The sequence below is a fragment of the Amborella trichopoda genome, chromosome 7, assembly GCF_054954075.1.
Source record: "Amborella trichopoda isolate Santa Cruz 75 chromosome 7, AtrichopodaSantaCruz75HAP2 v2.0, whole genome shotgun sequence".
NCBI classification, from domain to species: Eukaryota; Viridiplantae; Streptophyta; class Magnoliopsida; order Amborellales; family Amborellaceae; genus Amborella; species Amborella trichopoda.
The window spans coordinates 8165173-8189473 of record NC_142342.1 but is presented as its reverse complement, the minus strand read 5'-3'; the positions used below and the strand labels follow the sequence as shown (position 1 = coordinate 8189473).

The window sequence follows — 24301 nt, the reverse complement described above, 5'->3', positions numbered from 1 at the left end:
GTTTGCTATTTCTAATTAAAGTTCACCAAAACATCATGCCTACGCTTGAAGTGTTTACACATCCATTAAATAGAGTGATCGAAAAGGAATGAAGGCCAAAGGTCACAACTGTTATTCATCAGGGAAAGGAGTCTATTTAGATAACTTTAAGGGCATTTAATTTATTTATTTATTAATAAATAGATAGGTAATATTTTGGGTGAATAAGTTTAGTACTTTTTTTGGTGAATAATTGGTTTAGTACTTTATTATTCCAATAATTGTTATCGTAACTTAAAGTTATTTGGGAATTTTCATACTATTCCTAAGCCGGTTGAGTACAAATTTTTTTACCAAGAAATGGGTCTCATTTTTGTGCAGAATTTCAGCTTAAGTTATTGAACAAGCCAACTAAAATAAAAAGAAAGGCTTATTTTGCTTGATAGAAAAGTTATTTACTATGGGCTATGGGTCATAAATGTAACTAAATGATTAATGCCCGTGAATGTAGGGGCATCTTCTACCAGAAAAAAAAAAAAGGAAAAAGTTAGCTGTAAACACTAATTTAAGCATGTAAATGAAAGAGAGAGAGAAGAAAAAAAAGAAAAAAAGGGGATTGTGCTAAGGCACTACTATATCTAGGGATACAACATAAACAAGATGTTTATAATACAAAGGGGTCCATAGGTACTAATTGTTAGTTTATTCTTCTCCATTTTAGATTAGGAAAATGGTGCAGCCTTATGGAAATAAGTAAATCTTCACATCATAACTTATCGAAAATTAGGATTTCAAACTCTAAAAATAGTGTATATTATGACAAATTATCCAAAATATCCGTTTTGTCCTAAAAATATGTGTTCATATATCCACAAGATCTGTACCATGTTTTAGTTTCAAATTTTATTATTGGTATTGAAAATTGATTTTAGAGCTATCATAGATGTTCCCGTCGCCAAAAGTACTTTCTTGACAAGGATTTAAGGTGGGGCTAAAAAGCCTAGGCCTTGTAGAAATCTCAAGCTTTAGATTACAAAAGAAAATATCATATAAAATATCCTTCTACGCCTGAATAAATTTGAAAATATCTTCCTAAATACATAATAATAGGCTTCACAAACAGATAGAGAGAGATGGAGTCTTTCTTGGGTGAAGAGAGAGAGAGTAGATAACTTCAATCCAATTATAACTGAGATATGAAAGCCCAAAAAAATAAAAATAAAAATAATTATTTTGTCCCATGTAATTTGTTATTCGAAGAGGCGTGCGACGAAGCGTGATGATGATAGTGGGTGGGGGTGTTTCCCTCCAATAATAATTAATAATTATTATTCCTTCCCTAATTTTCCCTTTTTTTTTTCCCTGAGAATATCTTTTTCTCTAATTTATTACGAGATAAAACAAAAACGGGGCTAACATACCGAGCGTACGAAACGGAGACGGTGGGCCCCACCCCCATCCACTTCCGTTAAAGCGCTCGCAGTATGATGACATGGCATGATCTGGTCACGTGTCATGCAAATTATGGAACGCCATTGGCTGGACTCATCTTACGTGGTAACCCATGCGTCGGTGGTTACCCATACGCATTGTAGAAATAGAAAATGCCTAAATGGGGATCCTCAAGAGAGGGAAAGTAAAACATTACTATTATACCCTCACCACTGCAAAATTGCAAACCCTAGTCCACCCATTTTACCTTGTTTTTTTGTCGACATGTAAATAAAAGAATTTTGAGAAATTTATTTCAAAAATGTACTTTTTATGTACAGAATAAAAGTTTAGCAAATTTTAGAGCATGATAGAGTGGTTTGAATATTAGAAGTTCTTGTGAAAATAGCATATGGGTATTTTGGAAAAGTAAAGGAGTAGTTTATATAAGACCTAAGTTTTATGAAAACAAAGTAAAACCTCACATTGAATCCTCATTAAAATAGCATTTTGAGCATCAAAATCTCCATGATAGCTCTAAAATCAAATTTGAAAGTTAACTTTGAAATTTTAATTTGAAAAAATAGCACAGATCTTGATACTTATTTTAAGAGAGAAATAGACAATCTAAATATGTTATAATATACATTATTTTTAGGGTTCGAAATCTTAAATTTTTCACAACCATAATGGTCAAGGCGGAGATGATCCATTCGAAAGTTTTCCAACTCCAAAATTACAATTTCGGTGAGGCCTTACGTATTGGATACGGCAGCCCATCAAAACATTTTCTAAAAATACAACGATCTTAAAATTTGAGAAAAAGGTTGATTTCTCATGCTCTCTCAATTTGAGTTGATATAGAAAACCTAAAAAACCGGCGAGTGGGGAATTTCATTTGTCCCAAACTCGAATCTTTTCCTCAAATATTTGGAAAACGAATAATGGCGCGGGTTTGCCCTAACGGAATTTTCCGCCAAATATTTAGCGGAATTCAAACACTCAACGGCATGAATGGGGACACCAATCCTTGCCCTAAGGCTATTCTTGTAATTTTGCAACAAGGGCACTTTAGTCATTTCAAGTCAAAAGCACTCCACCGCGTGTCACGGAAGGACAAATCGAGAATCAAATCCGCTGCCCTTTAAATCCAACGGCAAAGAATCCATCGAAGGTTTCCCATTCCAATCCCATTTTGCATCGCGGATCTCTCCCAACCAGGATCGCTCATCCTCACCGTCCAACATCCTTTCACCTAACGATTTGGTCCTTCACGGTCATTTTTATCGTTTTCAGGTCCAAATCACGTCACAACCACCCCTCCATTGGAGGAATTCGTTAGTAGCAGTTAGTAGTTGGGGTTCGTTTCAGTTCTTTCTTTTTGCCCATTTTGTTTTATTTATTTATTTTTTTAACCAAACCATGTACCATGGTTAAGCAGGTAAACCACTCAAGTTAACGAGTTCTCGTTCTTGTGTCTATAAAAAGAGCGAGTTATTGGTGTACAATTTGACTGGTATTTTCCTCTTCTCTCTCTTTTTGATAAAGCAGCCATGGCAGCTTCTATGAAGATCTTTCCTCTTCTTCTGCTGTTCCTTCTGGTCAAGGCTCGAGTGTCGAACTCGGTTGCAGAGGAAACCCTAGATTCAAGGTACATTGTCCAGTCTTTAGCTACTCTGTTTATGTTTCTATTAGTCCCTTCTGGTTCCATCTTGAGTTGTTTTTATCTCACAGTTATATTCTCTGCAAATGTATGGTGTGTGTGGTTTGCTTCTGAGTTTTCACTTGAATTTCTGAAACTTTTTGAGTTCCTGAATGAACCATGGCGTTTGGCATTCTTTTCTAGTGAAATTTTGTGTTTTCTGGATTTTTTTTGCTTTTTTACTTCAATGTGCTATTTCCATTCATTTTTGGCTTAATGTAAATAATGCTACATTATTCTCTGGTGTTTCAATGGTTTTTGCTGGGTTTTTGATGTTACATGTGAAAATTTGGGTCTCTTGGAAGTTTTCAGTGAGTATTCCCCTGTTAAATGTACTTAACTCATTTGCATAAAGTAAATAATTATCTCATGTTTTGATGTTTCTTCTTTCCTCTGTTCAATGTGCTTCATTCATTCATTTATAGTGAAAAATGCGCTCAAATTTCCACTGCTTCTTGTTTGTCCTCTGTTAAATGTGCTTTAGATGTTCATTGTAAAAGAGCAATGTGCTCGTTTTCTCTGCTATTTTTGTTAGGATTTTCTTTTATTTTTAGCATTTCTGGTTCATAATTTTCGATTTTACTTGGAGGGAGTTGGAAATGGAAGCTTGCTTTTGGAAATTTTAGGGTTTTTAGTGCTCCTTTTTTTATTTCCCTGTACTGCATTATGCGGATCTGGTGTTCTTTGGTCTTTGGACGGTCAACTGGTTTTTCTTCCTCAGTGGATCTGGACCGTCCAGATTCGGTCGTTATTGCTTCTCCTTCGTTCGTTGTTACCCGTTTCTTTCCCCCTTTCTCTGCTTTTGAGGAGGCTACAAAACTTTGCGTGTTCTTACAATCTTAACCGTCCATATCGAAACACTGGAATCTGAACCCTTCGTCCACTCTCTCTCTAGATTCTATTGGTCTGAAGAGCTTGCATTCTCTCTCTCAAAATAACCTGAACTCTTTCTCTTATAAACAGTATTCTCTCTCTCAAATCTCAATAACCTGAAGTCTGGTCTCTCTCTCTAACCTGAAGTCTCATCTTTGTTTTTTACATTTTTTATCGGAATTCTCTCTCTCTTTCTAGGCAACAAACAGAGCCCTCTCTCTACAATCACCTGAACTCTTCTCGTTCAATGTGTTAAGTGGAATAACAAACTCAAACGGAAGAGTATTTCCGTAATTTAATAGTTATTTTAATGGCCTGTTTGAATTTTGTTGCCTATTATAATTGTATAGAAATCAGGAGCAACACGATAAGTCGGCGAAGGGTCCTGGGCTCGAGGGAACAGGAGTCAGATCCGTTGCTCAAAACCGGTAAGCGATCTCTCACTCAAATTTGTTTTCTATAAATAAATAAACTAAGTCGTATTTCCTAAAATACCCTTGTTCTTTTACAAAAACCACCATGTCATCCCCAACTTGGCAACCAAAATTTGAAGGTCTTGCCGCAACTAGCGGTGACAATGATCAAACGGTTCTGATTTCATGAAGAAAAGAAGCTGGACGGTCCAATTGCTATACGTATGCACTCTTATGCCTTCATCGTTGGATGTGATCGTTCAACGGTTCAGATCCATTGATGCGGAGATCCCCTACCGTGGCGATCCAAGCAATTAATCTGGACCGTCCAAATAAACCTGTTTTTTTTGGCCTTTTTACAAAGTCCCAAAAAAGTTTGGAAACAACAATAAAGCGGAAGGCCCGGATTGTGTGTATGCGAAGCTATATATGGAATCTGAACCGTCCTTTTTGTGACCATCTCTTCGTACCGTGATGGACGGCAGATACGTGTTATTAATGAGATACACCTCTGGAGGTCGACGGTGACCGTTGGTTCACTTTAAACGGTCCTGATTTCCTCTTGTCTCTTATAAACGGCTAGAATTCGGGTTTCTCCATTTCTTTTTACAGAAAAATTTGGTCGTTGCGGGAAACAAGAGGAGAAAAAGTGTAATTTAATTCAATCGAAATTCAGGCGACTTTCGTTCTTAGGTTTTCGAGACAACGATGGCGACATCAATGGAAAATTAGACAAAAAATGAAATAAATTATTGAAAACTAACTATCAAACTTGGCCCGATTTCAACTTGACCAAAATTGGGTAAAATTTGGGATAAATACTTGGCCTGAATTTCGCAGCCAGTGATCCTTGCATGGGGCGGCGTATCTGATTCTTAATTCTTATTGGGCTTTTGTAACATCCCATGTGGTTATTGGCTTGTACATCACATGTGGGCTGAGTTTTGGGGGCTTAAAGATGGGCCCATTAATTGGATCTTTACCAGTCTCCCTACCTTTAAACTGTTTGTGGTAATTAACCAGCAGTCTCTATCTCTAAAAAGTGTCACTCTCTCTCACACTATTGACTTAAAAGGTTTTGTGGTTCTCGTTCATTTTGTAAAAAAGCATTTGGTTATTGTAAGCATTGTACTATGGAATTAAAGAGAGGTAATTACTTGGTGTTTTGATTATGGGTCTATATTTCTGTTGGACTTTTGCAGATCTGCCGACCAACTAGTCGACGAACGGGAGAGGTCTGTGGGTCCTCTGCAGGTGGAGGACCCAGAAATGGTTGCCTCCATGGTGGAAATGTAAGACCCATTTTCCATTTCACTGTTTTCTCTCTCTAGATCTGTAAGCTCATTTCCCATTTCTAGTTTTTTTTTCCCTACCCGTTCTTGTCATTTCATTGGTTTTTTCTCTCTAGATTTTTCATGTGATTGTAATGAGTCTATTTTTACATTGCTACCCCTCCCCCATCTCCCTCTCTCTCTCTCTCTACCAACACTGACTCTCTAACATTATCAAGCAACATTCTATCTCCTGTCATAAACTGCAGCGGGGGGTTACCCCTGCATTTATTATATTTCAAGACTTCTTGTGACAGTGAATTGGGGCAAGAGCAGGGGGTGAGGCAGACACACATGAATAGGTTCTTGATCCATAAGTCCTCGATCTGAAATAATGGCCCCCCATTTTCCGAATTTATTACAACTGCAAAACATTTTCTTCATCATTAAAGTAGAATTCCTCTTGTTCAACTGGAATTTTGTTGAACTGGAATTTCATATGACATTTACCAACACTCACATATGAACAAACATTTTACTCTTCCGGTTAGCATATACTTAATCCTTCACAATAAACCGCCTAAATTTTTAAATTTGGAGGAGAATTGGTTTATCATCATTATAACCTCTTCCAATAGCATATACTTATCCTTCATTATAAATCACCTAAATTTCCGACTAGTTGGGATCGGCTTCAAGATTCATGAAAAGTTTTGATAAAATTAATACATTCCACACCTCGTCTATCGAGCCTTAGCGTGGTTTAAGGAAAATTTTTAAGATCCTCATCCACCATAGAGAAAATTTGGTTATCGATTGGAATTCCAAGCTTTCTTCAAATTTATCAAGATTTTGTTGGTCTTAAATTTTTTTTTAATAATGTTTTTTTTCCTTTAGTAAACTTTATAACTTTTCCACTAGTGGGTTTCTACTTTCTAACCTTTTTACGCTTTCCTTATTTGTTTCTTTTCCTTTCCAATTTTTTAATAACCTTAGCTCTTTATTCTTAATAAAACTGGGATATTTATCTCTTTTTACAATTTCACTTTTTTGACTCTACATTGGTGGGCCAGCACGTGCCGCACTCATGCTGGGCAGCCACCTCACATGCCCACATGTAAGTGGGTCCACCGTTGCAGATGTGAGACTGCAACAATCTAACGGTCAGGATCTCCTTTCCAGTACACAAATCGCATCTGGTCTATTCAGATGTGATTGCGACAATCAAACGGTCAGGATATGCTTTATAGATTGTCAATTGTCGTACCTTCTTTGGCTGTGTACCTTCCAGCGAGGAGAAATAGATCATCTAACCTACGGTCCAGATTCTCTCTTCAGGAGGAGAAGGGATTCTGAACCGTCAGATGTGTGAACGCAGGGTGTTGGCCTTTATCCAGATTTCAAAAAACCTTTAATGGAAAAGAGAACCATAGACCAGAGGTGCGTTTGATACATGATAAATGGTGCTCAAGGTCAAGATCAGCCGTACCTGCCAAACTGCGGTTAATCTTGACTCTTTGCATTTGGTAAACCGCAGATATTCATTTGGTTACCGTACATCATACACCGCTTGTGTATAAGTTTTCTCAATAGGAAAACACCATCGGAACTCTCTTTTGTTTGCCCAAAGATGTTATACTCCCGCGGCAGTATATTACCCATTTAGGACCCCAACTTTTGGCGACAATCTCTTCACCCCTTGTTTAACCTGAAGAATTTTTTTTGTTTTTTTTTGTTTTTTAATTGCAATGATTTTTTTTTCTAATTACAATCTCCAGAAAAATAATCTCAAGATTAAATAGAAACCATTTAATTTTTAGAGATGAGATCTAAGTGTTAGTAAACTCAGGATGCAATTTTTTTTGTTTGAAAATAATAATGTAGGGATTCCGGGTTCTCAAAATTTCAAACGGAAAAAATTCTCCCAAGTAGGTCATTTGAGGAAGTAGATGTACATTGTAGCGGTCTGATCCTTCCATTCTCTCTCTCTCACCATGTCCTCTCTCTCTCTCACCATGTCCTTAATGAATGAGCAATTGCTCTGTCTCTTCCTCTGGCCCTGTGTTTTTGCTATTTCCACTGGCCCTGTGTTTTTGCTATTTCCGGCAGTACACATTTCGAGCTCTCTCTCTCTGTAATCTGCCCTCTCTGATATTGCCATCACGTTGCATTTGCACTCTCTATTCTGTCTTTTTGCTATTTCCACTCCACCCATTTGCGCTCTCTCTCTCTCTCTCTCTCTGCCTTTCCCCTGCTTCCACTCACATTGCTCTGCATTCGTCCCTTTCCTTTCCTGCTAACACTTTCTTTTTACTATTTCTTCTCTAACCTCTCTCTCTCTCTCTCTCTGACATTTTCTTATTAGCTATTTGCAGTTCTGCACCAAAATCCATTTGACCATTGATCTCTCTATGTTTCTCCCTTCCTCTTTCTAAAATCCGCAATTGCCTGAACCTCCAGGAGCATCCATAATGCCACGCAACGCCGCCGCCTAGGCTTTTTCTCGTGCGGTACAGGCAACCCCATTGATGACTGCTGGCGCTGCGATCCTCTGTGGGCACGCCGCCGCAAGCGCCTGGCCGACTGTGGCATTGGCTTTGGCCGTAATGCAGTCGGTGGACGCGATGGCCGCTACTACGTTGTCACTGACTCCTCGGACAACGACGCGGTTAATCCCAGACCGGGCACCCTCCGCCATGCCGTTATCCAAGACGAGCCGTTATGGATCGTCTTCAACCGCGATATGGTCATCAAACTGAAGCAAGAGCTCATCATGAATAGCTTCAAGACGATCGATGGTCGTGGAGTGAATGTGCACATAGCTGGTGGGGCCTGCATCACCGTCCAATTCGTGACGAACATTATAATACATGGGCTTCATATTCATGATTGCCATCCTACGGGGAATGCGATGGTGAGGAGCTCGCCGAGCCATTATGGGTGGAGGACGATAGCCGACGGTGACGGGGTGTCGATATTCGGGTCCAGTCATATCTGGGTGGATCATTGTTCGCTTTCCAATTGTGCAGATGGGTTGGTGGATGCGATTATGGGGTCGACTTCGATTACAATCTCCAACAATTACTTCACCCACCATAACGAGGTCTCTCTCTTTCTCTATGTCACCTTCTCTCTGTTCCTGTGTGTGGGTAGTGTGCTCTCTCTCTTTTTTCTTTTTTTTGTTGAGTTTGTTTGTTTGTACTTTTTGCTTTTCACTTTTACTGTCTATGGGAGTTTTGGGTTTTTATTTTTGCATTTTAGTCTCTTTCTCTTGTCTTTGCTTTTTACGTTTACTCTCTGCGTGTGTGGGGAGTTTTGGATTTTGTTTTTTTCCCCTGTTTTTCACTTACTTTCTTCCTGCTTCTGATGGTGTTTTTGGTTTTGTTTCTTCATTTTCACTTACTATTACTCTCTCTAAATGACTAATTGGGTCTCTATCTTCTTTAATGTGTATGGCTTTTTTGTTCTCTCTCTGGATGTTGTGGTTCTATCTCTCTAACACCCACTGTCCTATTTGTAAATATAGTGTGAGTTTGCTGAAATTTGGCTGTTCATTTTACCGAAATTTAATTTGTGTGCAGGTGATGTTATTGGGTCATAGCGATTCTTACGAGCGGGACAAGGGAATGCAGGTCACCATTGCCTTCAACCACTTTGGTGAAGGCCTTATTCAGAGGATGCCTAGGTAAATTCCACTTAGGCATTTTGGCCATTCCCCAATAAATTTATATTCCAATTACTTCAAACCTCTCTTTCTCTACCTCTCTCTCTTTCTAACCTTCCTTTTCGCCATTTTTACTCATCCATTCTCTCTCTTTCTGTCAAAGAGAGATGTAGAGAGAGAAAGAGGCCCCATCTCTTTTAACTTTTCAGTGATTATTACATAAAAAGTAAATGGAAATTTTATGGTGAATATTATGAATAGAAGTTAAATGGGTGGGTGCATTTTGTAGGTGTCGGCATGGGTATTTCCATGTGGTGAACAACGACTACACGCATTGGGAGATGTACGCCATAGGTGGAAGTGCAGAACCCACCATCAACAGCCAGGGCAACAGATATCTTGCACCTACTAACCCATTTGCTAAAGAGGTAACAAACTTAAATACACAACCATGCCCATGATTTTCATTCGATTTTGCCGTAAAATTTGGGTTCTCTTTCAAGATTGGCTGAAGCTTTGGTTGATAAAAATATCACACCTACGTAACCCCATGTGTCATGCAATGATAGAGACAAAATTCTTTAGAATGCCTTTTGATGGATGTTTACCCAGCAGAGTACATGTTAACAAAATCAAATAAATGATAAATGCCGCACAATGTTTGCCATAATGGGCTAAACGTTAATTAATCCTTTAAGTCCTCGCATATATGACCAAAAGTGTATGGCTTCACTGAGGCTTCAGGGTTACTAAAGAGGAAACAACGTATTTGTTATATGACCAAAAGGGTATGGCTTCATCGAGCGTATGATCTTTAACAGAGCAAAATGAAGGACTAAAATTCGTGTAGTCGATCTCAAGTAGTTAAAAAAAAATTATAATGATGATGATATATGACCAAAAGGAAATTCAGTATATTAAGTATTAGTTAATACGATTTACCTCTATTATCTACCCAAGTCACTATATTGTAGGCATGCATTTTGATTTGCCCCCCAAATAATTTGGTCATTCGATGTTACAGGTGACTAAGAGGGTTGACACAGCTGATGGTGTATGGAAAGGCTGGAACTGGAGGTCACAAAATGATCTAATGCTTAATGGAGCTTACTTCACTCCCTCTGGTGCTGGTGCCTCTGCTAGTTACTCTCGAGCTTCAAGCCTTGGGGCCAAGTCTGCTTCTATGGTTGCTTCTATCACCTCCGGAGCTGGTGTCCTCACGTGTCGTAGGGATTCGGTTTGCTGACCCCTCTGCCACCCCTCCCTCTCTCTCTCTCTGACTCTATCTCTCTCCTTGACGGTGTACATTTTTTCTACACGGTCGCACCTACAGCTTCTTTCAACCTCGGCCTGCTCCTTATTTACTAAATTGCGCATTCGCGAGCAGGTGCAGAAGCGTTGCTGATGTTGATTTGTTTACCCTCTCTCTATATATGTCTCTTCTCTCTTCTTTCTTCATTCTATGCAAAATTGTTACATGTTTTATTTTTATTTTTTATTTTCCCTTTTTTTGGTGATTGTTTCTCAAAGATACAGTATATTGTATACTCATGCGAGATTGTGAGCATCGCATGAGGATTGGGGTAAACATTGTGGGCGATGAAACAGGTTGAGAGAGTTGTATTTTTGTTTTTGTTTGGATTTCACTTAAAGGAAGCTGTCTCTTAATAGTCTTGCTAAGCTTGCTATTTGCTTTGGGCTTTTGCCTTAACGATGGTTTTAAACTTCCAATTGTACAATAATATCTCTTAACGATGGTTTTGAACTTCCAATTGTACTGTAATATCCTTACTTTCGGACTCATATTTCCTTGTATGTTTTCTTAATCACAAGAAAAGAAGTAAACATAAAGAGACAGGGGAATATTCTACTATTCCATTCCAAAGTAAAGAATATTCCTTATATCCTCTGGACGTTGTATGTTACGTCCACATTAGCTCGTACTGAAGCAAACATTTCCTTTCCCAATGGAAAAAGTTTATATAAGGTGGATGCCGTATACAATCAAATTAAGCCGCACCCCAAAAAAATTATAAAAGAAGTTGTTTCGATGCTGAAATTCAATCATTTTAACCTTGTGACACATGAACATAAAAAATATAAACTCGACGTCTTGAAAATACTGAATTTTGTAATACATTTTTTAGACTGTTAATTTTTAGGATTTTCAAGTCTTCATAGACGTGTTTGACCAATACACTATATTTAGAGATGAAAATAATCTTTCAATCCATTGTAAAGATTTTCGATGCTGAAACAACATCTTTCGACACCATTTGGAGGCATGCCTTACTTTGATTGTTTAGGACCTCAGCCTTATACAAACCACACCCTTTGTCAATACTCTCTTTCTAAATTGGCAGCAAACATTAGCCAGCTCTCTCTTTCTCTCTTTTTTAACAAATATTATCAAATTTTACTACCAACTAAACCATGATTACAACTTTCAGCACTCACATCAATGTATTTACATCATTCAAAATCGAAATGGAATCTATCGACACCCCTCTCTTAGCCAATCCATCAGCAATATGAATAGATTCTCTAAACACATGCTGGAAGGATAGCGATAATTCCCCTTTTAAGTCCAAAACTTGGCCCCAAATCGATCGCAACATCTATGGAACACGAATTTCCTTATTGCATCACTTTATCGCATTTAAAGAATCACCTTCCACAATAATGAAATGGCCCAAATTCAAGGCTTTAATAAACAACAATCTTTTATGCAATGCTGTGAATTCTGCCATGTTAGCCGTTGCCCACCCAATAGGTCCAACATAAGAATAACCTTCAACAACAATGAAATGGCCCAAATTCAATGCTAAGAGAGAATAGCTAAGAGAGAATAGCTTCAAACAGCCTACTACAGGGGGTATCCATTTGCCGTTCATTCTCAGCCTTGTCCTATTAGGAAAAGCAAGATTGGCTAAATTTAAACGCACATTGATCTCAGTAATCCCTCTCCTATCTTTGGTGACAGATAACCAACTCCATATAGGGTGAAGTATATGCTGTAGAAGACCATCATTAAAGCCCTTGTTCCTTCAAAAGTACGTCTATTCCGCTCTTTCCAAATTTTCCAATAGACAACACCTCTTACAATTTGCCAAATCAAATACCCTACTTTAGGTAGAGCCGGAAACATCAATTGTGAGATGATACCCAAACCACTTTGAGGTAGAGTCATCCTAAAGCCAAGCAAACCAAAGAAATAGTTCCAAATACCTGTGGCAAAGCGACAGTGAAGAAATAGATGTGAAATCGACTCCCCATCCTCTTTACACATTAAGCATACATTGGGTAAGATCTTTCCTCTTTTAATGAGATTATCTAATGTAAGAAATTTATTTTGCTCAGCCAACCACATAAAACACTGAACTTTGTGAGAAATAGACCACTTCCATAGTTGAGAAATTTGGGGCTGCGACCATCTGTAGTGATCATGAAACAAGAGAGAGTACATTGCTTTTATCGAAAAAAGATCATCCTTACTGTGTTCCCAAACCAACTCATCACCAATATAATTGGATATACACACTTCCTGTAACTGTGATAACAAGCCCGTGATCTATGCCACCATATTATCATTTATACAGTTATAAGGAAACTGAATATCTCATACCAAACCTGATAAGTATCACTTATCAAAACATTAGGATAAGAAGTCTTAGCGAATAATTCTGGGAAAACGATTTTCAAAGGACTATCCCCGAGCCACTTATGATGCCAACATGGAATTTGGGCTCCATTCCGCACACACCATTGGATGTCTCTATAGAGATAGGCTTTGAACAAAAAAATGTCCTTCCAAAAAACAAACCTTGATTTGCTTTTTCTACCACCTCCAATCCACACACCATAGTTATCCACACCACATTTTGTAGTCAGGACCTTGCACCAAAGCTGGTCCTCAAAACATAAACTATCAAAGCTGGTCCTCAAAACATAAACTACGCCACCACCATTTTGTCAATAAGGACTCACTCATCATTGCCATTCTTTGGATACCAAGACTTCCCTCACTTTTCCGGTACAAACTCTATCTCATCTTACCAAATGATATTTTTTATTATCTCCAAAAGAGCCCCAGATGAAACATCGCATCATCCTTTCAATATTCTTAACCACACTTGCTGGCATTTTCAGTAGATACATTTGATAAATAAGTAAATTTGCCATACAAGATTTCAATAAGATTATTCGGCCCCCAAGATAAAGATATTTAGGCTTCATAAATCCAATTTTACTTGGGCGCGTTCGATCACTCTATCCCTAATCGAGATAAGTAATCTAGAATGAGAAATAGGAAGGCCTAAATAAAAAATGAGAAATTGTTAACTTTGCATCCAAGAATGAGAGCTAGCCCATTAGTAAGTGGAGCTAGTTCCTCAGTCAGTTCCCTACTACAATTAACCCAACCACGAATTAGAGCTAGCTAGTTTTTTTTCTCTCTCTCTCTCAAGGAAATGGGGAAGCTTTAGATGTCTCTATCTACAGGACCTTGCACCAAAGCTTATCCTCAAAACATAAACTATACCACCACCATTTTGTCAATAAGGCATCATTCATCAATGCTACTCTTTGGATACCAAGACTTCTTTCACTTTTCGGGTACAAACTCTATCTCATCTTACCAAATGATATTTTTTATTGTATCCAAAAAAGCCTTAGATAAAACATTGCATCATCCTTTCAATCTTTTTAACCACACTTACTGGCATTTCTTAAATAAGTAAATTTTGATAAATAAGTAAATTTGCTATACAAGATTTCAATAAGGTTACTCGACCCCTAAGAGAAAGACATTTAGGCTTTTATGAATCCAATTTTACTTAGACCCGCTCAATCGCTCTATCCCAAACCGAGATAAGTAATCTAGAACGGGAAATAATAGGAAGGCCTAAATAAAAAATGAGTAAATGTTAACTTTGCATCCAAGAATAGAATGAGAGCTAGCCCTACTACAATTAACCCAACCGAGAATCAGAGCTAGCTAGCTCTCTCTCTCAAGGAAATGGGGAAGCTTTAGATGTCTCTTATCTACGGGAAAGACAGAAGCATGGCAATTAGCATTCCAGCAAAGAGAAGCGACTAACGGAGGGAAGACATATTTTCTCTCTCTGTCGATCCCTTGTAATAAGCTCAAGGCCAGCTAGGAGACGAAGTTATAATAGACGGAACAGTATTTTAGTACCAATAATGGCTCTCTCTCTCTTTCTCTCTCTGTATATTTAATAGAACATTGAAGAAGAGCATGATCTACAAAAATATAACCATATAAAGAAGGGGAATTATGGAGTTCCAGCCATGGTGGTTCTCGCCCATTTTTTCTCTCTTCTTGGTTCTTGCAATGGCGAACTGTAAACGCATTCCTACAACTCTTGAAGGACCGTTTTCACCTGTTACTCGACAATTCGATCCATCTCTACGAAGAGGCAGCGAAGACTTGCCTATTAACCATCCGAGACTCACCAAGAAAGTCCCCTCAATTTTTCCTGAACAGATTGCCCTTGCCATCTCTTCTCCAAACTCAATGTGGGTGTCTTGGGTTACAGGTTTTGGTCCAACTTCACCCCATTTATGTTTTCCAATGTGTTTTGATGAACTTGTTCATTGAGTTGTTAGTTGAAACTGAAATGTATTTCTATGAATTGCATCCCTGCAAAAACCCTTCCAAAAGAAGGGAAAAAAGTTAAGTTACTAAGTATATGCTGAGTAGTTTTGATGGGGTTTTAGTCCATGGATGCCATTAGATAAGCGTGAATCGATGAGAACCATTATCATATGTATGGGTTCTATTTGATGAGATTGTTCACCAGTGTAACTATTGTAGTTAGTACATCCTTAGGCCTTGTAGAAGCATGAGAGAGGGTGTGAGCAGATGTAATTTTGAGATTTTGCTAGTTTCCTACAGCAGAGAATCCGCAAGATATAACTCACCGAGTATAGCTACTTGATATGGTGGGTTTCATAGAGAGTTAAATCTTAAAAATTCTTATCCAGGTGAATTAATGATTGGTTTTTGTTAATCTAAGTCAATATGCTCAGAGGTGGAGATCTATTTAGACTCAAAACACATGGAACCAAAAGAATTAGCTAATCAATTCCATACCAGGACCCAGATTCATTGTCTTATTACGACATCGAAACATATTTATCCCGTGAACACAATTAAAATGCAAAAAGTTGCACAAGTAATTTGAATGTACTCTTCTGATTTTTCTTTCATCGAACTCCTCATTCATTTGGATTGTGGAATTGTGCCACTTCTCAATCTCCACTTGATAGTCATGTTTGAATGATTACCCATATCCAAGTCAAGAAAAGAAAAAACGGATTCATGTTTAATCTGTGACAAATCAGAGCTACTTGACCTTCAAATATAACCATAATTGAAAAGGAATAAGACTCAAAATTCAAATATGGGGTACAGATAGAGTCAATGATATCTGTATTGAAATACTTGATAGGTTTTGCAAAGTTAGGGAATTTACTTTGATATGAGTATTGGCTTCTATGGTGGCTCACGAACTTAGTTAACCCTAGCCTGACTGGAAAGATGCTACAACAAAAAACAAAGTCCATATGTCAACCAATTAATTGGCTTAGTCCTAGTCTGAATGATCCCACTTTCTTATCAACGAATTGGTTATGCACATTTCTAGCTTTTTCTGAAATAGGTCGGGGGGATGTTTCATTGCATTTTCCTAATAAGTGGATTACAGAAATGGTCTTTACCAATGAAATGTGCTGTGGAACGAACTTGTTTTTCTTTACTCATCGATGGGCTGGGGAGTGAACATAATTATTCTATAGTAAGTGATCCATTCGAATAATGGTGAGTAATGCAGTTTGCATTGAGAAAGTTCTTGGCTTCCAACCTCTCTCTTGCAAACAAACTGACCTATCCTGAAAAAAAAACATGCCTATTTAAATTCCTTTTGTTCTCACATTGGTTATTGTTTGTGTTTTTTAGCATGCTGGACTAATGTTGAATGGTGCAAAGTATGCTTTGGCTCACGTGCATGTACATACATAAACATGTATCTGTTTTTGTGCATATTAGTAGGTATGCCCCCTAATATATGAGACATATTTTGAATTGCTGCCTCATCCATGTAAATTGGTTATCACTTCATTAAACTATGGGCCCTTGGAGAGTTTAGTAGCACTTACAGACATACAACCCTTTCCCACGCCATATCCACATGCGCATACTAGTCTACATCGTCTACAAATATATTGCACATTCATGCACACATGCATGATTACTAGAACCATTGTATAGATTTATTATCTGTATCAATTAGTTTTAGTTCTCAATCCTGATGTTTTAGATATACTATTTCTGACCTTGCTTATATTAGATACCCCATTTAATCTGCTTTTGAATGCAGGGGATGCTCAGATTGGGCCCAAGGTAACCCCTTTGGACCCCTCCACTGTTGCAAGTGAGGTTCATTATGGGAAAGAGAGTGGGAGATATTCTTTTATCAGAAAAGGGATATCTACTGTTTACAGCCAGATATATCCATTTGAAGGCTTGTTGAATTACACTTCTGCCATTATTCATCATGTAAGAATTGAAGGTGGGTTTCTTATGTTTTAGAATTAGTAATATGATGGCATAGATTAATATCACATTCTTTGAGTAAGCCTTATCAGCTTTTGAGTTTCTGGTTTGTTTACTTGGAATTTTCAATGACGAAAGAGCTAATCTTTTCCAAACGGCTGGGCCAGGGCATGCGATGACCAGGCCTCTTGCCAGCCCTCTGTAATACATATTCATATTTGTGTATTGTAATATTAGATCGTTTGGAGTTTAAGACTATAAGCTATTTTGTTTTTGCAGGTCTTGAACCTGGAGAAAAGTACTATTATAGATGTGGGGATAGTTCATTATCAGCTATGAGTGAAGAACACATATTTGAAAATTTACCCTATCCTGGCCCAACCAACTATCCCCATCGAATTGCAATTGTTGGAGATTTAGGCCTCACAAGCAATACAACATCGACTATAGACCATCTCATTAGGAATTCTCCCTCACTAGTGCTAATGGTTGGAGACCTGAGTTATGCAGATCAGTACCAGACTGTTGGTTCCAAAGGAGTTCCATGCTTTTCTTGCGCGTTCCCAGATGCTCCCATCAGGGAAACATACCAACCACACTGGGATAATTGGGGAAGGTAATCTTGTGTCCTCAGAACATTAAAATGGCATTACAATTCTTGGAAAGGTCTCCTAGGTTGAGATATTATCCTTGCATCGGACTGTGGACTATAGTGTTTTGAATGTTTGATGGAGCTGGATGGGAGAAAAGAGAGTGGATTTCAAGCAGAATGTGAAAATATATGCTCCTTTTAGACTTAGATGTTCTTTTTGGTAAAGGGAAAGGGTAAACCTTGTTTTGATCTGTTTCTGTTTTCCTTTGATATCTAGTATAATCTTCTACAGTGAATATGTCTGAACTGTATGTGGAAAATTTGTTTCAATCTCATTTTATTTTTAAATGGATTTATTTCTTTACAGCACAAAGACATAAAAATGAAATGTTAGACCTACAAATGAATACCAGGGAAGTGCTCACATGAATTTATACAGGCGTTTGAACTGAGATGGCCCTTCTTATCTAGGATGGGCTGCTTCATAACTCATTTCTAATAAAATTGGATTTATTTTTGAATTAGATGAAACCCATGTTATTATAAATTAATGTTTCTCAATCTAGATTCCTATTTTCTGGAGATTCAAACAAAGAATCTAAGGTTTAATTTGGAGAGAATTTGTCCATTATTTCCTAATGATACTGAAGTGTTGAAAGCATTTTATAATTGGGGTTTTGGCTAGGGATTTGTTAGTTATTTACTTTGATTAGGAATTGCATTTTCCTCAGGTTTATGGAGCCCCTAACCTCAAGAGTTCCCATGATGGTGATTGAAGGAAATCATGAGATAGAGCCTCAAGTTGATGGAGTCAATTTTAAAGCGTATCAGGCACGATTTTCTGTTCCATCAGAGGAAAGCGGCTCTAACAGCAAGCTCTACTACTCATTTGAAGGAGGAGGGGTTCATTTTATCATGCTTGGAGCCTATGTTGGCTACAATAAGACAGGTTGCCAGTGCACTCTCTTTCATCCACTTATTAACATATGCAGTATAGTATCTGTTTTGATGCAATTTGGTCTCCAAAAATATGTCTATCATGAAACAGGTAGGCCCCTAGATTAAAGGAAAAAACTATCTATAAGTCACTATCAAATGAAAAGAAAAGTAAATTTGGAATCATGCCCCTGTCCAGATGGTTTTAGTGCCGGCAATTGCAGCACAAAATCCAGGTTCAAATCCCACCACCAACTTATAAAAAAAGATAAGAAAGGAAAAAAAAAAAAAAAACTAGTTAAAATATACTCTTAGCCAAATTGCAAATAATGGGGATAAGGTTTGGATTTTAATTTTTCTAGGACTTAGAAAATATGTTATTTGGATTTTTAGTTTTCTTTAGGGTTATTCTTGTTTTTTTAAGTTGTAGATATTTAAGGGGTAGAATTGGAAGTTTAATTTTTTATTTTTTTTTAAAGATGGATATGAATAGGGATTAGCGGGGTTGAGTTGTTTAGGATATGTTAGACTTGTTTTTAATAGATAAGATAGAGATAGAGTTTAGTTTGTTATTTTTATTTATTATTCCTTATAAGTTTGTATTTAAAGAGAAGAGATCCCTTCTTTGTAGAGAGAGTGATTGGTGAATAAAGAAAGAGTTTGATCTTGTGATAAGATCTCCCATGTAGACCCAGAGAGAGGGTATAATATTTTAAATCTTTATTTTCATTTTTATATTTCTAGTTTATTATTTTTTTCACTGCATCAATGATGATAGTTAAAATATACTCTCTATATGATGATAATTAAAATATACACTATAGTTAAATATACTCTCTATGGTTTTCTTTATAATCTATACATTATATTTTTAAATATATGCACTCAATGGACCCTCTGGAACAGGTGCACAGTATACTTGGCTTAGGCAGGATCTGCAAAAGATGGATCGAAAAGTTACCCCTTGGCTTGTTGCTGCATGGCATCCACCCTGGTATAATAGTTATTCTTCACACTATCAGGAATTCGAGTGTATGAGGCAGGAAATGGAAGATCTTTTGTATCAATATAGTGTTGATATAGTCTTTTCCGGCCATGTGAGTAGTTTAGTGATTCTTCTTTCCCCGGGCAATTAATGGCATGCTTGAAGTATTTAGTTACTATGTCTACTTTCTCAAAATCAGGCATTTCAATTGGACTTCTTCAAAACTAACCGACTTTTTGGAAGGAAATTCTTGTGCTCAATGAAAAGAATAAAAACTTCTCAGTGTCTATTGCTGTAAATGCTTCGAATTTGTGAAATATTTAAGTTCTTGCAGTATAATGCTTGGTATGTAGAGGTTTTATGAATATCACACACACTCTTTATATCCATGTGCAGTATTTTTAATTTTTGTTCATATGATTGTGTGCATAAATACTTGGGCATGTGTAGTTCTGCCACAAAAGAAAATTAAAAATTCATATTTATGTTTATATTGAAGTTCTTAAGTACATCAAAACAAGTTCATGTTTATGTATAGGACACGGTTTCTATTGAGTCCACAAACTCACATGTAGAAATGCGGGCCCCTTGGTAATTTATTTTTGAAATAGAATTTAATCCTAATTTTTAAGGAATATATAATATTTAACTTGTAGATTATTAATCTGTAAAAAAAAAAAAAAATTGTAAAAACTAGAAATGATATTTTTTGGATAAAATATTTGAACCGTTGATTTTACTTTTTCTTTGGAGGACTATTATTTATGGTGTAGATCTACACTTTCTTTGGTCGATGGCCTAGATCTCCAAGCCCGCATAGTAACAGGTGCGGGCTTGGACGCACCAAACAATTATTGTTATGTATATCATTTAGATATTGAATGTGGTTATTCTTAGAATATGAAACCCAAAAGTGTATCCAATATTTTCAAACTTACTGCACTGATTTGAGACTTCAGCTGACTCACTTTGATCCATCTTCTAAGTAATAGATCATTGTGATTTGCGATTTAGACTCTAGTTTCCATAGGACAGTTGAATTTAGATTCTATTTTTCCTGTAAATTACGTTATTTCTATCTGTATTTCTTGCAGGTACATGCATATGAAAGAATGAATAGAGTTTACAATTACAATCTTGATGCTTGTGGCCCTGTATATATCACAATTGGGGATGGGGGAAATATTGAGAAGATCGATCTAGACCATGCAGATGACCCAGGGAAGTGCCCATCACCTAGGGATAACAAACCTGAATTTGGGACAACGTGCCATATAAATTTTACTTCAGGCCCAGCAAAAGGCAAGTTTTGTTGGCACAGGCAGCCAGACTGGAGTGCCTTCAGAGAGAGCAGTTTTGGACATGGAATTTTAGAGGTATTTCGAAATGTTCAGAACTTTCAAATTCTATAGTGGTGTCAGGGCATGCTACATTTTTTCTACTAGTGGTTTTACTTTAGTATATACTATGTTGACAGCTAGGAAAAGTGATGAGATATTGCAAAAAATGGAAGATAATCAAATTGAGCTCTGGAGAATTTGAGCCACTTATTGTCTGATAGAAAATTTCATTTTGCAGTTTCCTTTTTTCATGGATCATAGCTTCTTAATTTCAGGTTTGCTGCTCATGTTCTTATGATCCAGGCAGACACTAATAAAACCTGAATTCCTTCATTAAAATGTGCAATTAACCATCTATACACTGGAAATTTCAAAAAAAAAAAAAAAAAACCATTTATATACTGAGGTGCTTTTAATAGTATTTAATCTCTTATAAGGCATAATTGTACCAATAGAAGTAAAAAGGAAGGAATGTTTGTTTGCGAGATGAAGTAAACCGCCCATTCAAGAACTATTGGGCTTTTTGTACTGAGAACTAATTGCTGATATCTTATGTATCCAAGCTTTTTATTTTTTGAAGAGGCGTTTCCTTTTTTTCATTTTTTTTGGGTGGGGGGGAGGGGCGCATTAAGAATCAAACCAAGAATAGAGATTGCAAACTTCAACTGTTTACTAATTAAGCCCAGACCTGATTCCTTGCATCCATGCTTAATATATTAGCCACGAAATTTGAAACAAAGCGTTTTCCTCTTCATAAAACCATACTACCACCTTTCTCTTTCCTCCCAAACACTTTCAACATTACCAATATGAAAGTCTAATTTGATGAACTATTCTAAGCATTTCACTTGGGCATGTCTAGGTGATGGAATCTTTCTCCCCTGTAGAGAGCGTTCATGCTTTCTGTGACATACCCTCATGCATCAAATTTTTACTTAAAATGCCTGGATTGCCAAAAATATTTCTTTAGAGCCTTTCCTTATTTAACCCACGACATGGTAACCATTTCACTGAAATGCCTAAAACATGAAATTTCTTTTCAAATTACATCAAATATCAAATCATTCCCTAAATCCTTGTACATCTGAGTTTTGTGGCAACTTTAATATTCTTTCAAGTTTATATTTAAGAACTTTTTCTCATCCTTTTCTTTTGTTTTTCTTCTTTGTTTTTCTTAATTATAAGTTGTAATTGCTCTCCATGAATTTTAACCCAACTTTTCTTCAACTTAACAATTTCCTTGATGCATCTTTGCTTGTCATGTGACATCCTATGATATGCACCGTCGTGGCATGACAGCCTCCCAACATCTTCAAACTATGCAAAAGTTGTCCATTATCACCAGAGTTCGTTTCAAGGCTGTTCTTTGTTGTCTTCTTTTCTTCTTCTTGTTCTACTTTTTTTTTTTTTTTTTTCTCATTTATAATTATCTCTTTTATGAGATCTGTTTGTCTTAATAGAAATGAAATGTTGCCAAAAAAGAAAATCTTTACATATATATTAAATGCCTTAAACGATACCCTTGCCAACTAAAGTGGAAATTGAGGTACTGAAGGAAGTCATGATGGAAAGGCATCGATATTTTTATGACCCGCTCTGTTCTGATGTGGATTACCTATGACTTACTGTAGATTTATCATGTTATTATTAATATCCTGATATTGCCTGTGCAAATCATGAACAAACAAGAAAAAAAAAAAAAAAGTGCTACAAAAATATGAGAAGAAAAAGAATAATGATTTAACTCACATTGCATGTATGTCCAATGTGATGCACAGAAGTAATGCAGTAATATGATAGTATGTTCATATCTTAGTTATTTTATTGAACACCCTGCAGGTTTTCAATTCAACGTATGCCTTATGGACTTGGCATAGGAACCAAGATGCATACAATGATGGTTGTGGAGATCAGATATACATTGTTCGGCAGCCTGAATTGTGTATGGACGGTATCAGATCGGTTTCTTTAAGTGGTGGTTAGTATAAAAAATTAGCTGATACGTATGTATTTGTTGAAAAACCAATAAACATTATGCGGGAAATCTGGTAAAAATAGAATCTTCTTATAATGTACATATGTAAATTATACGCATGAACTTACATGTGCAATTGTTGATTATTGTTATTCTTTTTTCTCACATCCCCTTGTCGTGCTTTCTTTTACTGTTTTAATGATAATGCAACACTTTCAAGCAGCTTTGCAATGTGTAGTGTGGCATGGTAGTGTTCTCCCATGTTCTGGGTACATGGATCTCTCTCTCTCACACACACTCTCAGTCTGCGGTATTAAATAGATAGATATACATCATGGATATAAACTGTTTTTTCAACATGCGGTCACAATGTTTACATGAAAAATTATATATAGAACGGTGGTGAGCATATGCTAGAGAGATTCTAGAAGCCATTCTAGTATGCAGTATGCACCAAGGTTCTAAAGCTCGCCTCGGCCAAGGTACTCAACGTTGGGTTGAGGCAAGTCACTTGGCCAAGTCCGAGTGGACTTGGGCGAGGTATGTGCACCCCGAAAAATGTTAAAAAGTAAAAAAAGAAGTAAAAACTCTGTAAAATTATTATTATTTTAATAATTTCCTAAAAGGGTCTATTATTTGTTAATATTATTTTTAAAATGCAAAATCTATATAAAATGTTAAATCATTGAAAATTACAATTATGTTTAGAATAATTATATTAAAATATATATAACATGACCATTTATTTTTTATACAAAGAGGTCACGATCATCATTGACAGTTAGATTTGAAATCAGATGGTCGAAGATCTATCATTGTTTGGGTAACAAAGTTCAAGTATAAAATTTCTCGAATGTTGTGAGTTGTGACATTTTCATCTATTTGATTTCACATCCAATGGCTAAAAGTGATTATGACCTCTTTGTACCAAAAATAAATGATCTCTTAGAATACAATCCCCAATAATATTTATTATCACCATTCTAAAAGCTTAAAATTTTAAAAAAGTGGATTAATAAATGGGATCTTATAATTTCCTTTTGGTACAAGGAAGTCACAATAATTTATAACCATCCAATGTGAAATCTGATTGCTTGAGAGTGTCACGAAGTTTGAAAATTTTTTTTTGAATTTTCTACTTGGTCAATAAAATAAATACAGTCATGCAGTTTCTTAATGGTCAAGATTAATTGTGATCACCTTGTACCAAAAGTAAAAAGCGTCATAGTATTCTTTAATAAATCCAATTAAATTGAAAACATATTTATAAGTTGAAAGTTTATTTGAGTAATATCATTAATTCATAGAAAAATCAAGTATAAACTATAATAATACATCTCAAAAATAAATTTCTTAAGAGACCCGCATATCTACATATGTGGGCTTGGCCGCATAGAAACCGGCTCGTTACATAAAATACCCTCAACCAAAAAGTAACTAATTGGTAGATCAAGGGTTGAGTAAGGAGTGATTTACTTAGGGATCTTAAAATTTGAGGTAAAATATGAAATGCTCCATTTATATGCGAGAATTATAAAGAAGGTCAGTCAACCCTTTTTTTTTT

At 36.5% G+C, this 24301-nt stretch overlaps 2 protein-coding genes across 4 annotated transcripts; both read left to right on the top strand.

Annotated features, from left to right (window-relative positions):
• The first annotated feature begins 2925 nt into the window (after nt 1-2925).
• Nucleotides 2926-11105, top strand: LOC18444158 (putative pectate lyase 8). The gene is made up of 7 exons (XM_006854336.4): nt 2926-3061; nt 4336-4413; nt 5601-5690; nt 8130-8772; nt 9251-9354; nt 9623-9761; nt 10358-11105. The coding sequence occupies exons 1-7, from the start codon at nt 2964-2966 to the stop codon at nt 10577-10579; spliced, it is 1374 nt and encodes a 457-aa protein (XP_006854398.1). The 5' UTR covers nt 2926-2963; the 3' UTR covers nt 10580-11105.
• Nucleotides 11106-14483: 3378 nt separating this feature from the next.
• On the top strand, nt 14484-22902 carry PAP23 (purple acid phosphatase 23). 3 transcript variants are annotated; one of them, XR_016060023.1, is made up of 7 exons: nt 14484-14891; nt 16734-16925; nt 17189-17525; nt 18233-18450; nt 19344-19431; nt 20517-20798; nt 22602-22902. XR_016060023.1 is itself a non-coding variant. In XM_088872944.1 (7 exons), exons 3-7 carry the CDS (start codon nt 17245-17247, stop codon nt 22743-22745), a joined length of 1116 nt encoding a protein of 371 aa, XP_088729070.1. In that variant the 5' UTR covers nt 14484-14891; nt 16734-16912; nt 17189-17244; the 3' UTR covers nt 22746-22902. The 3 variants fall into 3 exon arrangements, 2 of the variants coding, with proteins under 2 accessions (XP_088729070.1, XP_006854399.2); XM_088872944.1 differs by having other exon boundaries at nt 16734-16912; nt 19344-19534; XM_006854337.4 differs by having other exon boundaries at nt 19344-19534.
• Nucleotides 22903-24301: the final 1399 nt, after the last annotated feature.

Excerpts from the sequence above, each read along its gene's own strand:
- LOC18444158 (XM_006854336.4), top strand. The coding sequence starts at position 2,964 with ATGGCAGCTTCTATGAAGATCTTTCCTCTTCTTCTGCTGTTCCTTCTG. Across the intron at positions 4,414-5,600 it reads AGATCCGTTGCTCAAAACCG|ATCTGCCGACCAACTAGTCG; the intron begins GTAAGCGATCTC and ends GGACTTTTGCAG. Across the intron at positions 9,355-9,622 it reads CTTATTCAGAGGATGCCTAG|GTGTCGGCATGGGTATTTCC; the intron begins GTAAATTCCACT and ends TGCATTTTGTAG.
- PAP23 (XM_006854337.4), top strand. The coding sequence starts at position 14,630 with ATGGAGTTCCAGCCATGGTGGTTCTCGCCCATTTTTTCTCTCTTCTTG. Across the intron at positions 14,892-16,733 it reads GTGGGTGTCTTGGGTTACAG|GGGATGCTCAGATTGGGCCC; the intron begins GTTTTGGTCCAA and ends TTTTGAATGCAG. Across the intron at positions 18,451-19,343 it reads TGTTGGCTACAATAAGACAG|GTGCACAGTATACTTGGCTT; the intron begins GTTGCCAGTGCA and ends CCTCTGGAACAG.